This window comes from Caretta caretta, chromosome 8, assembly GCF_965140235.1.
Source record: "Caretta caretta isolate rCarCar2 chromosome 8, rCarCar1.hap1, whole genome shotgun sequence".
Classification (NCBI taxonomy): Eukaryota; Metazoa; Chordata; order Testudines; family Cheloniidae; genus Caretta; species Caretta caretta.
Genome location: NC_134213.1, coordinates 64131897 through 64147258, shown reverse-complemented (window position 1 = coordinate 64147258; position 15362 = coordinate 64131897). Strand labels below are relative to the sequence as shown.

The window sequence follows — 15362 nt, the reverse complement described above, 5'->3', positions numbered from 1 at the left end:
ACAAAAACCAACCAATCAACCAGAAATCCTGAAATTGTCATATAGTCAGAATCTTTCTAAAGACCCTGGGCCAGAAAACTAAGCTTTTACAGCAATTTGAACAAATATACATGTAGGCAGAGTCTGAATGAGCTCTTCCCTGACATCTAGTGGTGAATTGTGGAAAAAAGACTTCAGAAGCTGATCTTGTTTGCATGGACACACCCACCCTGCATAGGTGCTCAGCATGATGGGCTTGCTTGCCCAAATGATCACTTGTGGCTGGTGTTGGATCCCCCGTCTCCTTGTTATTGGGGGAGGAATAATAAAGGGTTGTTATGCTTGTTGTGTGAACTGAGGACAGCAGAACTGTACCTGGCATACCCCAATGGAGGGACTCACCCTCAACTGAATCACACTCGCTAGGCAGGGGACATGGGTTTCAAAGCCCAATGAGTTGAGAGAGAGTGGGGACAGGCAGTTGTATCTGGTGATGTAGGGCCTGTTTAAAGGTCCTAGACACCAACTGATCCTTCCTCTCTCCACGGTAGAATGAAAGAGTTAATTTAGACTCAATTGAGAGTCTTGTAACATGCTGCAGAGCTGAAATCACTGATACCTAGGTCTAAGTATTAGGCCTACTTTGGGACAGTGTCTCTATTGTAAGAGACTGCCCAGTATACCAGCAGTGAGGCTCCCCCACTAACAGCTGAAATCACTGAGAGCTGTGTTAAGTGTGTGCGGGGACCTTGAAGACATCTTGGCAAGTGGGCAGCTGGTGGAGAGGCGTGGCATGCGGCCAGCAGGGTGGCTGGAGGAAAGGGCCAGAGCAGAGGTGTGGCAATTGGATATTGGGGCGATGAGCGAGTGCCCAAACAGTGAAGTGTGTAAGATGCCTCCTTACCCCCGCTTTGCCTTCCATGCAGGGTGGGAGGTGAACTCTGAACTCTGGGGCTGCACAGGCCAAGACAGTAACTGTGAGTGTGGTACAGAGAAGTGACAGGCATATTAAAGGGACTTTTGGGGTTGCTGGACTTAAGATCCTGAGGGGAAAAGAACACTGCCCAACTTACTTGGGGGTGGGTCTTTTGTTCATGGTTTGTGTGTATGAACCCTGGTTACAGTGTTTTCCCAAATTAATGCTGAGTTACTTCCCTCCCTCTGTTAAAAGTTTTTGCTACACTCAGACTCTGTGCTTGAGAGAGGGGAAGTATTGCCTCTTAGGGGTGCCTAGGGGGTGGTGTGTAATTGTCCCAGGTCACTGGGTGGGGGCTTGAGAGAGTTTTGTGCTGTATTGTTCAAAAGGAACACCTAGATACTGAACCCGGCCCTTGTTGCTGCTGGCTCCACCTGCCAGAAGGGTGCCATACAGAATCATTCTTTCAGTTAGCCTCCAGTTGAAACCTATTGCCCTCTCTCCGCTAAATGAACTGCTTTTGAAAATTCTACACAATGTAATTACCAACACATGTAGGAGCTGATGTCCATTTTCCAGTCTTACAAATTATCTCAGGTGGCCCACGTAACATGAAGCCAGGGTTACAACTGTACGTTATCATGGTACCGTTCTGGTAAGTCATTGGTCCTGATTGCTCCTTTCTTAAGTTCTGATTTTCTAGACTGAGAATCTCACCATTTGCTATGGAACGTGGCTGCAAACATACTTTTTCTTCTGTTTTGGAAAAAAAATAAAATTAGTATGCCATATGCACATATAGTCTAAAACTGAAAGAGAAAGTAACAGTGAACTGAAGTGAAAATAAATTGTGGTGATTTTTTAAAGCTGGGGAACATTCTAGATTAACCCACCCTAAACAAACACTAGGGCCACATATTGAATAATGAGGATGAAACACAATATTGGCTGCTCATTAGGTGAGCAATTATCCTTTGCACTGGATGAAGCAGGATCCTGTGGAAAAAATAGTGCATGATCATGTAATTAAAATTAACATAATGAATACACCCAACGGGGTTAAATTGAGGTTGCACAGCCAGCCTTAATTATGGCTTTTCCTAATTTTTGAATGCTTGATTTTGAAAAATTAATATTTTTAACATATTTTTGTTATAAATAGTGTGTATGTGTATGAGGCTCAGTATACACACACACACACACACACAATACCAACATTTGTATATGTTTTTTCACAGCACTTAATTTTATTAAATAAACACTGAGAGTCCCATTTGTGCTTTTGAAAATTTTCGCCCTTAGTACTCCCTTCTTCCACTCTTAGTGGTAGGATAAAAAGTAATTAGGTTCTGATATCAGATTGTATTTTTTGACATTATTGTATTCATTTTTCAGACCCTAGTTCACTTTTAACCCATTAACATCATACTTCATACAATTAAAATCCATTAGTCCAGTGTTAATGGTCTGATTACTTTGTTCATTTCATTTTTCAACACTTTATTTTTAATGTATTTTTGCTTTTCTGCACTGAACAATTGGTAATGACTGCTTAACAAAATATGTGAACACTAATTACCACACTATGTAAGGGGCTAACAGTGACATGGCAGTTGTGATATTGTTTGTACATTTCCTCTGACTGATGCAACTAAAGAAATATAAATAAAACCCCATACTAACCAACACAGAATGGTGGTGATTGCCACTTCCCGTTTTCACACATTATTTCCTTCACTCCTCGGTGTTCAAAATGTTTTAGGCACGTAAAAGCTATTTTTTCACCATTCTCGTAGTTTCGTGTCTCTGTGATCTTGATGGCACCCGGAAGCTCAGGTGGAGGTGGGCATTTTTTTTTAATCTCTTCAGCAAAGGATATTTCAGTTAGATCTCATGATTCAAACAATGGTAAATGTAGAAGTTCATTAGAAACCAGAACAGTTAATAGATAAAAACATGTGCAGTCCATAGATCCTTATTAGCTATTCTCAGCATGTAGTTAGCATCATAATCATATTGCATTGACACAAAGAACTGCATTATATTCAATGAAGTACAACTGTGGGCTTAAAAAAAGACATTTTGTAATGGCCTCTCATTGTGTGCAGTTCTTCTTGCTGCTCCGTAACAAGAGCATAACACACCATCATACAGTAATGAAAACTTTATAGTAATTGAAGTTATTTTTCTAGTTAATTCAGATGCTATAAACTGGTAAAGGGTCTAATCCAGCCTATTTCCTGAATGGTGAAAGCAGGGTCATTCCACTGAGCAAATGAGGGGGAGGTGCAAGACTATGCTGTGTGGCAGTCATAGAGGAGATGCACATTGTCTAATATGGCACAGAGCTGAGCTATGCAAAGACCCACATGCATGATAGTTAAGGGAGATAGGAGGACATAGATGGGTTGGAAAGGGGCAGCGCCAGAGGCTCCACTCCTTGTTAAGGAGGGAGCGGTGTGTAAAGATTAACATAGTTTATTCTGTAGTGTGGCCTCTGGAGAAAAAGGATTCCTACACTTTAACAGACCTTTATTGAAAACTGAGATCCATCAGAAATACACACACACGCAAGTTTAAAAGGAATATTCAGGTTGCGAAAGTCAAATACTCAAGAGTTAGGAAATGCCAGAACTAAAGATTCCTGTTGCCTGTGCAACTTTAATTCAGCCCCCTTGTGTGTTTGCATTATGATACCATCTTTAATTACATAAGTGCATAGTATTGTTTTCTAGGGCTGTCAAGCCATTAAAAAAATTAATTACGATTAATCATGTGATAAAAAAACGTAATCACGATTATTTGTGTGATTAATTGCACTGTAAAACAATTATAGAATACCAATTATTTAAATATTTTGTGCGTTTTCTACATTTTCAAATATATTTATTTCAGTGACAACACAGAATACAAAGTGTACAGTGCTCACAGTATATTATTTTTCATTACAAATATTTTCACTGTAAAAAAGAAACAAAAGTATTTTTCAATTCACCAAATATAAGTACCATAGAGGAATCTCTATCATTAAAGTTGAACTTACAAATGTAGAATTATGTACAAATTCTAATTCAAAAATAAAACAATGTATAATTTTAGAGCCTACAAGTCCACTCAGTCCTACTTCTTGTTCAGCCAATCACTCAGACAAACAATTTTGTTTACATTTGCAGGAGTTAATGTTGCCCACTTCTTGTTTACAATATCACCTGAAAGTGAGAACAGGCATTCACATTGCACTGTTGTTGTCGGCGTTGGAAGATATTTATCTGCCAGATGCACTAAAAATTCATTTGTTCCTTCATGCTTCAACCACCATTCCAGAGGACATGCATCCATGATGATAACAGGTTCTGCTCGATGACCATCCAAAGCAGTGCAAACTGAAACAAGTTCATTTTAATCATCTGAGTCAGATGCCACCAGCAGAAGGTTGATTATCTTTTTTGGTAGGTTGGGTTCCGTAATTTCCTCATTGGAATGTTCTTTTAAGACTTCTAAAAACATGCTCTACACCCAGTCCCTCGCAGATTTTGGAAGGCTCTTCAGATTCTTAAACCTTGGGTTGAGTGATCTAGCTATCTTTAAAAATCTCACATTGGTACCTTCTTTGTATTTTATCAGATTTGCAGTGAAAGTTCTTAAAAGAAACAACATGTCCTGGGACATCATCCGAGAGTGCTATGACATGAAATATATGGCAGAATGAGGGTAAAACAGAGTAGGAGACATGCAATTCTCCCCCAAGGAGTTCAGTCACAAATTTAATTAATGCATTCTTTTTTTAACAAGCATCATCAGCAAGGAAGAATGTCCCCTGGAATGGTGGCGTAAGCATGAAGAGGCAGATGAACATTTAGCATAACTGGCACATAAATACCTTGCAATGCCAGCTACAAAAGTGCCATGCAAATGCCTAGTCTTATTTTCAGGTGACATTATAAATAAGAAGCGGGCAGCATTATCTCCTGTAAATGTAAACAAACTTGTTTGTCTTAGCGATTGGCTGAACAAGAAAAAGGACTGAGTGGACTTGTACGTGCTAAAGTTTTACATTGTTTTGTTTTTGAGTGCAGTTATGTAACAAAAAAAATCTATATTTGTAAGTGGCATGTACACGATAAAGAGATTGCACTACAGTACTTGTATGAGAAGTGCATATTGAAAAATACTATTTGTTTGCCATATCATACAGTGAAAATATTTGTAATATAATAAAGATAATATAAAGTGAGCACTGTCGACTTTGTATTCTGTGGTGTAATTGAAATCAATGTATTTGAAAATGGAGAAAAACATCCAAAAATATTTAATACATTTCAATTAGTATTCTCTGTCCCCTGGTATCTGTGCCTTCTTGTGGCAGTACAGCTTGCGTGCTCTAGCAATCCCCAGAGTCTGTGTCAGCGGTGGCTTTTTGCTCCTGGTAGGTTCAACCATGCTGGATTGGTCTGTGGGGGAGGGGCCAGGTTGGGGGGTAGGCACAGGGCTAACAACCCTGTCCCGTAAAAAACAAAATATGTTGTGGAAACAGCGATGATGATGAATTGGTATTCTATTGTTTAACAGTGCGATTAATCACGATACATCTTTTTAATCACAATTCATTTTTTTTTAGTTAATCACATGAGTTAACTGATTAATTGACACCCCTGGTTTTTTTCATATGACCCCTACCTCATTCAGTACACAGAATGAATGGTATGTGATCATATTACTAATGACTACCCCAAGGGGGCTGAATTAAGATTCCACAGAGGAAGGATGGTCCAGTGCTTAGTGTGCTAGCCTAGGTCTTGGGAGACTTGGGGCTTGTCTACACTGGCAATTAACAGCGCTGCAACTTTCTCGCTCAGGGGTGTGAAAAAACACTCCCCTGAGCACAGCAAGTTGCAGCACTGTAAAGCGCCAGTGTAAACAGTGCCCCAGCGCTGGGAGCTGTGCCTCTCGTTGAGGTGGTTTTTTTAGAGTGTCGGGAGAGCTCTCTCCCAGCACTGCGCTGCAACCTCACAAGGCACATTAAACAGGTGTAGAGAAAAGCTACTCGGATGATCAGGGGAATGGAGAGCCTATCTTATGAGAAAAGACTGGAAGAGTTTGGTTTGTTTAGTTTCACAAAGAGAGGTCTGAGGGGAATATGGTCATTCTCTATCAATTCACTGGGGGGGTAATTACCAGTGATGGTGAAGAACTATTTAAGCTACGCAACAATGATGGGACAAGAGGTAGTGGATATAAACCTGGTCATGAACAAATTCAGGCTGAACATTAGAGGAAAGTTTCTAAGCATCAGAGGGATGAGGTTCTGAAACAGCTTCCCAATGGAAGTTGTGTGGACAAACAACTTCTTTAGTCTTAACAGAGATCTGGACAAACTTTTCAGTGCAATTTTATAACTGGGTTGCTTGTGATGGTAGGGGGCAGGTCTCAACAATCCTCGAGCTCACTTCTGGTTTAAATTGAAAGTTCCAAAAGCTCATGCTTCAAGGGTTTGGCCAGCCACTGGCAGGGGTCAGGAAGGGATTTTTGCCCCTTCCCCCCCTCCCCCCAGCATATTCTGGGAAGGTTTTTTCACTTTCCGCTGAAGCATCAGGTGATGGCTGGCTGGAGATTGGATATTGGTGGGAGTGGGGCCATGGCTCTGAGGTGGCACCAAGCATTCTCTCTTTGCTGGCTGGTTCTTGCTCACATGCTCAGGGTCTTGCTGATTACCATATGTGGGGTAGGGAAGAAATTTTAGCCCAGGTCAGATTGGATGTAGTAAGGGGTTTGAAGGGTGGGGGGGGGGGGGTCTCATGAGTTTCCTGAGGACTAAGTTCAGATCCCATGTGGACATGGGAGGGTGTACTTCAGGGTAAAGGTTCTGGAGTCCCGCAAGGAAATGTTTTATAGTTGGATGTGTAAACGTCAAGAATCTGTCAATTTTGTCATGGAAGGTGTTAATAGCCACGAGATGTACTTTGATAGAGCTCAGTGATAACCCTGAATTCTTTAGCTCTACAAGGTAGTCTAGCACCATTGGAAGTGGTGTAGTGCAGGGAGTAAGTCACTTATGAAGGCACAATGTGGAAAAACATTTCCACTTTTGTAGGTAAGTTTTTCGCATGGAATCATGTCTGCTGTTCAACAACATGTGTTCGACCTGCTCTGAACAGGTTAACTCGTGTGATTAGAACCATGGGGGAGCCATGCTTTCAGATGGAGCTTCTCCAGTTGTGGGTGGAACATCTGACCGTCAGCCTCTGACAGGAGGTCTGGCCTCATTGGAAGAGTTTGTGGAGGATGAATTGACATAACCAGCAGGTAAGGGTACCAAGTCTGTTTGGGCTAAGCCGGAGCAATCAAGATGATCTTGGCTTTGTCTTTTCTGGTCTTGCATAGGAGTCTGTGTATTAGTGGGATCGGTGGGAATGCATACAAAAGTGTCTTGTCCCACTGGATTAAGATAGCATCCCCCTGGGGACCAAGTCCCACCCTGGAACAAAATAGTGGGCATTTGTGGTTCTGTGCTGTAACAAATCAGTCGATCGATGGGAACTCCCATTGATAGAATATCTGTTGTAAGACCGTAGGGTTCAGTTCCCATTCATGCTCTTGTACGAACCGTCTACTTAATGTGTCAGTGGTGGTGTTTTGGCATCCTGGTAGGTAAGAAGCTGAGATGCGGATGTGGTGCTCAATACACCAGTTCCATAGTTTCATGGCTTTGGTGCATAGGGAGAGGGATCGCACCCCACCCCTCTTGTCTGTTGATGTAGAACATGCATGCAACGTTGTCTGTCATCACTTGAATTGATTTGTTTCTTATGAGTGGTAGAAAGTGAAGACAGGTGTATCTTACTGCTCTGAGTTCTAGCAAGTTTTTGTGAAGGCATGTTTCCAGTATTGACCACCTGCCTGATATCATGTGGTGGTCCAGGTGTGCCCTGCCTCCAAGCCCAGTAGGCAGACATCTGTTGTGATCAGGATTGAAGAAGGTCTGTGATGAAAGGAAACACCTATGCAGACATTTTCCGGTCTTGTCCACCATTGTAGGGATGCTAAAACCTTGGTCGATGGTGCTAACATCATGCTGAGGCTGTGTTTGGTGGGTTTATACTGAATGCAGCCACCTCTGAAGACACCGCATGTGGAATCTTGCGTGTTTTACCACGAATGTGGTGGCAGCCATGTGTCCTAGTAATTGTAGGCATGTCCGTGCCCCAATTCCTGGACAGATGGATATGGTGTCTATGAGATGTTTGATGGTTAAGAATCTGGCATGAGGTAGCGAGGCTCTGGCTTGAGTTGAGTCCAGGTGTGCCCTGATGAATTCTAGTTGTTGTGTGAGTATCAATGTGGACTCCTGAAAGTTTATTTGCAACCCAAGTTTTTGGAAGAGGATGATGGTCAGTCATGTTATTGTCTCTGTCTCTATGTGTGAGTATCCCTTGATAAGGCAACTGTCTATGTGAAAATTATGATCCCTTGTTTTCACAGGTGAGTTGTGACTACTGCAAGGGTTTTGGAGAACACTCTTGGTGGAATGGAGAGTCCGAATGGGAGCACTCTGTATTGACAGTGGTCGTGTCCCACTGTGAATAGGAGGAATCATCTGTGAGCCGGATGTAGTGAGAAGTGAAAATATGCATCTTGTAGGTCGAGGGCTGAAAACCAGTCTCCCTCTTCCAGCGCTGGGATAGTATGAATTTGTTGAGTTTTCATAGGTCTAGTATCGGTTGCCATCCACCACTTTTCTTCTGGGTCAGAAAATAGTGGGAATAAAAACACTTTCCTCTGTATTGTGTTGGTACTGGTTCCACGGCCCTAGCTGTAGTAGACGATATACTTCCAATCTTAGAAGCTGTTTGTGAGAAAGGTCCCTGAAGAGGGATGGGAAAGGGGGAGGATTGGGGGTGGGAAAGTAAAAGGGATGAAGTAGCCCGACTGAACTATTTCTGAGACTCAAAGGTCTTGTGTAATATGCTCCCAAGCTTGGTAAAAATGCTGTAGGCGGTGACCAAACGGGCAGGTAAGCACTGGTGTTCAGGGGAGGTCATTCAGACACTTGACCAAGCTTTCAGACTGTGGTTTGTTCCCTGGTGGCTGGGATGTTGCTTGTTGTGGTTGAGTCTGCTGGTGTCAAGGTGATCTATTTCTGTGTCTGCCCACCCCATAAGGCCTGGATTGAGGGTGGGTGTATTGAGAATCCCTGTTTTGTTGGTATGTTTGGCACCACTTCCTTTTGGGGAGTGGTGTAGATATGCCAAGTGTATGAAGGGGTCATTACAGAGTCCTTCACGGTGTGTAGGACTTCATCATTTTTTGCCAAAAACAGTTTGTCCTTATCGAAAGGTAGGCCCTCAACCTTTAGTTGGTGATCTTTTTGTATACCAGAAGAAATCAGCCATGAGGCTCTGCACATCACTCTCACTATAGCCATGGCATGGGCTGCAGTATCGGCGATGTCCAGGGAAGCCTGTAGGGCCATCCTGGTGACCAACTGTCCCTCGACCAGGACTGATTTGAATTGTGCTCTCCTGTCTTCTGGTATGTCCATGGTAAACTCAAAGACTTTCCTATAATTGTCAAAGTCATATTTAGCCAAGAGGGCACTGTAGTTGGCAATGTGGAATTGTAGCATCTAGGAGGTATAGACCTTGTGACCTAAAAGGTCTAGATGCTTGTGGTCTTGATCCTGTGGCATAGAACAGTGTTGGGATTGTTTAGCCCGGTGGTTTGCCGCTTCCACCACTAAAGAATTGGGCTGTGGGTGAGCAAACAGGAAGTCCATGCCCTTGCTGGGACATAAAATTCATTGTCCACCCTTTTGTGTGTCCGGGGTCTGCCATATTGTCTCTGCAGGCTTGAGGATGGCATTGTTAATGTCCAGGGCAATTTTTGTCGCAGAAGATGGTTGTAAAATTTTTAATAGTTTTTGTTGGTACTCTTGGACTTCCTCTAGAGGGATGTCCTGGATGACCGCTATGCATTTGAATAGCTTGTGAAATTGTTTAAAGTCATCAGCCATGGTAGGTGGAGGTAGCATAACGGTTACATCTGGAGAAGAGGAAGAGTTATATTCAGGTGACACTGCTTCGGGGGCAGTGTCTTCCTCTGGTTTGTCGGCCATCTCCTCTGTGGCTCCTGTTGTTGCCAGCCCTGGGGATAGAGGAGTGGACCGGAGCTGTGCCATAGGCGGCAAGGAGGTCCGAGCATAGTCGGCTTTGTATGCTGCCCCTGGTGGCCACTGCATTATGAATGCCATTTGGGGACCCATCTATGGGGGTCCATACCATGGAAAGCGAGGTTGTGACTGGTGGATTTTATGCCATGGTGTTCCTCCAGTAGGTTTTCATTGAGGTGTGGGCAAGCCCTGTGGTGAAAACACTTGCTCCTCTTGGTCCTCGTTGTCACTGTCACTAAACATTGATGGTGCCATAGGAAAGGTTGGTTGTGTGATAGGTGATCCCTTGGTGCCAAGGAGAGGTGATCCTGGCACCAAAGCAACAGTGATGTCCTTCTGCATCAGGAATTGTTGCGGTGCCAATGGGTGCAGTACCGATGACTTAGTAGTAGGTATTGGGTGTCTAGGAGTCTTCTGTTTCACCTATGTTGGGGCCAGTGGCTGCAGTGCCAAGGAAGGTGGCTGCGCCAAGACTCATGTCGGCAAGAGTGATTGTATGGTTGGCACCATCTCCGACGCGGGTGTCGGTACTGTCGGTGCCGAGGAAGAGACATGGCATGTTTGCGGTCTCAACTCCTTGTTCTTATGACCAGTGTGTCAGGTACCGGAGGTGCCAGGGAAGTCGTAGGTACTGACTCTTGGGGCCATCGGCACTGCTGGTAATGACCTTGCAGATGACCTTTTCTTTCTGTGAGGTTCCCGCCTGGGAGAGCTCAAGGCTCGCTTCCTCTTTTCTTGAGAGGATGGAACAGCGCTCTTAGTCAGTTCAGACTGAGTTGGGGAGCACTTAGGGGAAGGCTTTGGGGTGCCCTTCCCATATTCAGGTTGGAGTAATTTCTCCATTAGGATCATTTTGAGGCATACCTAGCTCTCACCTTCAAATTGTTGCAGTGGATGCACTTGGATGGTATGTGTGTTTCCCCGAGGCATCTCACGCAGAGGGAGTGCCTGTCGGAGCGCAACAAGGCCTCCTTGCAAAAGCCACATCTTTTGAAGCCAGGGGAGCCTGGCATGGCTAAAGTAAAGTCCCAAGTGGACTGACATTTTTTTTTAACATGGTTTGTGCTCCACAGGGAACCGTGAACCTGGAAATGAAGAAAACTAACATTTTTTTTCTCAACTAACTAACAACTAACAAACTAACTTATCTATGGAAAAAATTTAAACTGAGCTAACAATTATCTATTTTTTCTATCTTGAGGGGAAGAAGCTGTTGCAATGCCCCGAGCTCCATCTTCAGCCGAGGGCAGTTGAGAAGGAACTGAGGGGGTCGGGCTGTGCACACGCTGAAGAGACTCCAACGGTGCTGTGAGACAGCTACTGCGCATGCGCGGCCATACCAGACTGTAAATCTCCATCAACGGCTCTGGGACACACCATCACCTGAAGTGGAGCACCCATAGGGACAGCACTCGAAGAAGAAGGAATTTTAGCCCAGGTCAGATTGGATGTTACCTTAGGGTTCTTTTGCCTTCCTCTCCAGCTCTTTTGCCAGAATTATCTGGATATATCTCACTTAATTTCTCTGCCATTGTGGGATCCTTGGACACTGGCGCACCTCTGTCCCTCCTATTCTCTGTCTTTAGCACATAATAGTCTGGTCTCCTGTGGGCAGTAATACTTGGGTGTCATTGCAATTGATAGGTTTAGTGTGTGGGTGATGTTGGAGGCCTGTGCTATACAGGAGGTCGGACTAGATGATCTAGTGGTCCCTTCTGCCCTTAAACACTATGACTCCATTAAAGATTGTGAGATACAACAGAGATGGGGCTATAAAAGTACCTGGCATTTCTTAACTTTTGAGTGCTTGACTTGAAACCTTAATGTTCTTTTAACATGGCTTTGTGTGTGTGGTGTAGTTTGTTTTTTTAAAAAAGTACATAAAAATAGAAAGTCCATCATGTGGCATCTTATTGACACCCACATCAATCATGAATAGAGTTTGGACCGTTAGATCTGCTGCACAGACCTCTGCCATTTGAGTTAATGGAGTAACTGGTAGCAACGGCGGGTTACCATCTATATGAACCAGCGCTAGGTGGGGATGAGACAAAATCTTTCCCAATGTGTTTCACAGATATTTGCTTAAAAGATTATATTTTAGTCTTAGGACTTACTTTAGGAATAGTGCCCACCCATCCCCAGTTCCCCTCTCCCTGTTCCCTGTCTGATCTGGCTCCCCCTTGTGTCTCCCCCAAGCTCCCCACCAGCACCCACACACTAGCTCCTGGCCCCAATCTCTCTCTCCCTTCCTCCACCTCCTCATCTGCTCCTAGTCCCTCATTCTTCCCATTTAGATCCCAAGTCCCAATCTCCCCCCATCCTAGTTCCAAGTACCAGTTTCTCCCTTCCATCTCCCCTTCTTGCCAGCCTCCAGTCTCTCCTCCCCTCAGCACCATGTCCCAATATACTTCTTCCCCTTCCCTAGTCCAGCTTGTACTCCCTCTCTATTGGAGTCAGGGAGTTTTGTGAGCATTCATGGCCTGCCATACAATTTCTATTCCCCGATGTGGCCCTCGTACCAAAAAGTTTGCTCACCTCTGGTTTAGAGAATTTCAGATTATTCCAGTAATTTAAAAGCAGCAAGTTATTTTTCCTATGCTTAGGCATATAAACAGATATAGGTTTTAATGATTAAACCAGTTGTTTTTTTCAAACTACTGATCTTCACTCAGACTAAAGGTAGATGCAATACTTGGTAATTATAATAATTAGAAAAGAACAATTTGTATATAAATACACAAGCTTACCTATGCAGTCAAGTTTACGTGTCCATTCCCCATTGTTACAAGTTGCTTGCATCCTCTTTGCTGTATCTGTTTTACATGTGTACCTTATAAGTGTGTTGTGCTTATAGATCCTTCTTTCTCTGATAGTTTGTGGAAGGATTATAATCTCCAACTTCTCTGGAAGTTCACATTCAGCAAAATCATCTAAATTAAATCCAACACAAATTAAAATGTTCTATAAATCAAATGCTGTGTCAGGTAAATATCTATTTAAAGGCAGGTTTCAGAGTAACAGCCTTGTTAGTCTGTATTCGCAAAAAGAAAAGGAGTACTTGTGGCACCTTAGAGACTAACCAATTTATTTGAGCATAAGCTTTCGTGAGCTACAGCTCACTTCAGCTGTAGCTCACGAAAGCTTATGCTCAAATAAACTGGTTAGTCTCTAAGGTGCCACAAGTACTCCTTTTCTTCATTTAGAGGCAGGCATTCAACTTGCAAATACAAGTCCATATGGAAATGTTATGTCTACTATTGTTATAAGTAATCTCTAAAGTTACTAGAAGATAAAGAGATCAAAGAAAAAAAATTCAAAATGTTTTTAGTTTGTGTACTAGCAACAATAAGAGGGAAATATTTTCTGGGATTTTTAAGGTGACAGCATCCCTTTCACTGTGTGAAGTAACAGCAACACTGGAATTTCATTTTTTTCTATTTTTTTCTTTAAACACCACAATTTAGGTAGAGAGATGTGCAGGAATGGAAGCCCTCATATTTTTAGAGCCATGAGCATCACATGTTTTATCCATACAGACAGATTATTTCAAACAATCAGTATCCCGGGAAGGTGCATATGAGACTGAAAGTTGATGGGCTGAACCAAGTGTTGTGGTCTCTATCAGGGGTTTCTGAGAGTTATAATGAAGGCTTCTCTAATAACTGTGTAAGATAAGCAAACTGTGCTTGTTGGGTCAGATAAAGTCCTCCACATAATTGTAGATAAATTATTCTTGTTTTACATAACTGAAAATAATGGAAAATATATAATTTATTCTGTTGAAAGGGAGGCAAGGATAGAGCACAGCGTAAATCTTCTTCAGTAAAACAAACCTTCAACTGTATATTCTGAGGGCAGATTCTCTGTTGTACAAAGATCTGTGACAGTTTACACCAGCTGAGCATCTGACCCATGGTGTATATCTTGAGCTTAAGTGAAATTTTTATAACTAAGAAATGAATAGTTTAGGTTTAAGCAATAAAATATTATGTTATCTAGCTTTCATAGTGTGTATACTGTGTTACTTTAGCCTATGCAACTAAATGGGAAAATTAGAGGACAGAGACAAAAACATAGTTCAGACATGAAAAGAGCTGATCTAGACCTACAAGAGGTCAGAGGATGTAATTAATATCTCACATCCTGGCTTTAAAGGTTGTTGGAAAATTCCATAAAGATCTTAAAAAGCCAAATAACGGCTAAAGATATAATGACAAGTACTTAGCACAGTGTACATCAAATGTTATTACATCATAAAGCTTTCAAAGATGCTGGGCTGCCTTTGTTGGAAAGATACACTGAAAGGTTTGGTCAAGCAAACCCTGTTGAAAGCTACTGATGCTTTTATGCACATGCTTAACTTTGCACACACTATGAATACACAGTAGTATGTAAAGAATGTTTCTAAATATCTGTATAAACTGTATCTGCCTAAATATTGATGAATAATCTCCATTCAACCTTTAAAGAAATTGTTAATTTAATGCTTAAAGTATTATATAAGTAGTTTACCAGCACATGAAGGCAAAGATATCCATTCTCCACTGAGACACTTCACTGTCTTTGGCCCAACCATTACATAGTTTTTTTTACATTCATATTCCACTGTATCTCCATGAGCATACTGGGGACGGTCTACTACATTGACAGCATTCCCGTTGTTAATACTGGGTGGTTTTTTACAGGTTTTTTTCTCTTCTGTGGAAAAGAGCATAAATATTTCATATTATATTCTTGGCACATATAAAACACATCATCAAAGTGCCTTAATTAAAATCATTATTTAGGGCCTTACCTTGCTCTCATTAAAGTTAAAGTGAAACTCTGATTAACTTAAATGGGTGCAGCACTAGGCCCTTAGTTTGTAATAACATTTGCCTTTCTTCCAAACTCTGATCTCTCACTTCTCTATGACTAGGAGAACTCCTCAGTCCAGTTCATCTTCCAGGACTGTATTCAGCTTTTCTCTACTCACATCAAATTTTTTTAAGGATTGTCACTTATTCCTCTCTATTTCCACATACAAAATATCATGAACTTAGCATTGCTCAATTTATATTCCCTCACAAGAATGAAAACACTAAAATGCAAGGAAATCTTAAATCAAATCAATACACACATTCAACACAATACCACGCTCCAAATTGCTAGTTGTTCACTACTATCATGACACTAAACTACACCCCCCCAATACTCACTTTAAATAATAATAAAAAAATCCTTCAGTGCACACCTTCAGTGCACACATCCAAGAAGTGAAAATCACACAGCTACCATGTTGACAACTGCAAGCTCCCT

The 15362-nt window shown here is 42.2% G+C and overlaps 1 protein-coding gene across 1 annotated transcript in view; it reads right to left on the bottom strand.

Annotated features, from left to right (window-relative positions):
- LOC125641680 (complement factor H) overlaps positions 1 to 15362 on the bottom strand; it is an 83083-nt gene that overhangs the window by 27945 nt on the left and 39776 nt on the right. The window contains exons 14-17 of the mRNA XM_048861985.2: positions 14577 to 14762; positions 12812 to 12994; positions 2579 to 2758; positions 1442 to 1651 (exon numbers count right to left, since the gene is read on the bottom strand). Of these exons, the coding sequence (XP_048717942.2) occupies positions 1442 to 1651; positions 2579 to 2758; positions 12812 to 12994; positions 14577 to 14762 (759 nt within the window). The remainder of the gene's footprint in view (positions 1 to 1441; positions 1652 to 2578; positions 2759 to 12811; positions 12995 to 14576; positions 14763 to 15362) is intronic.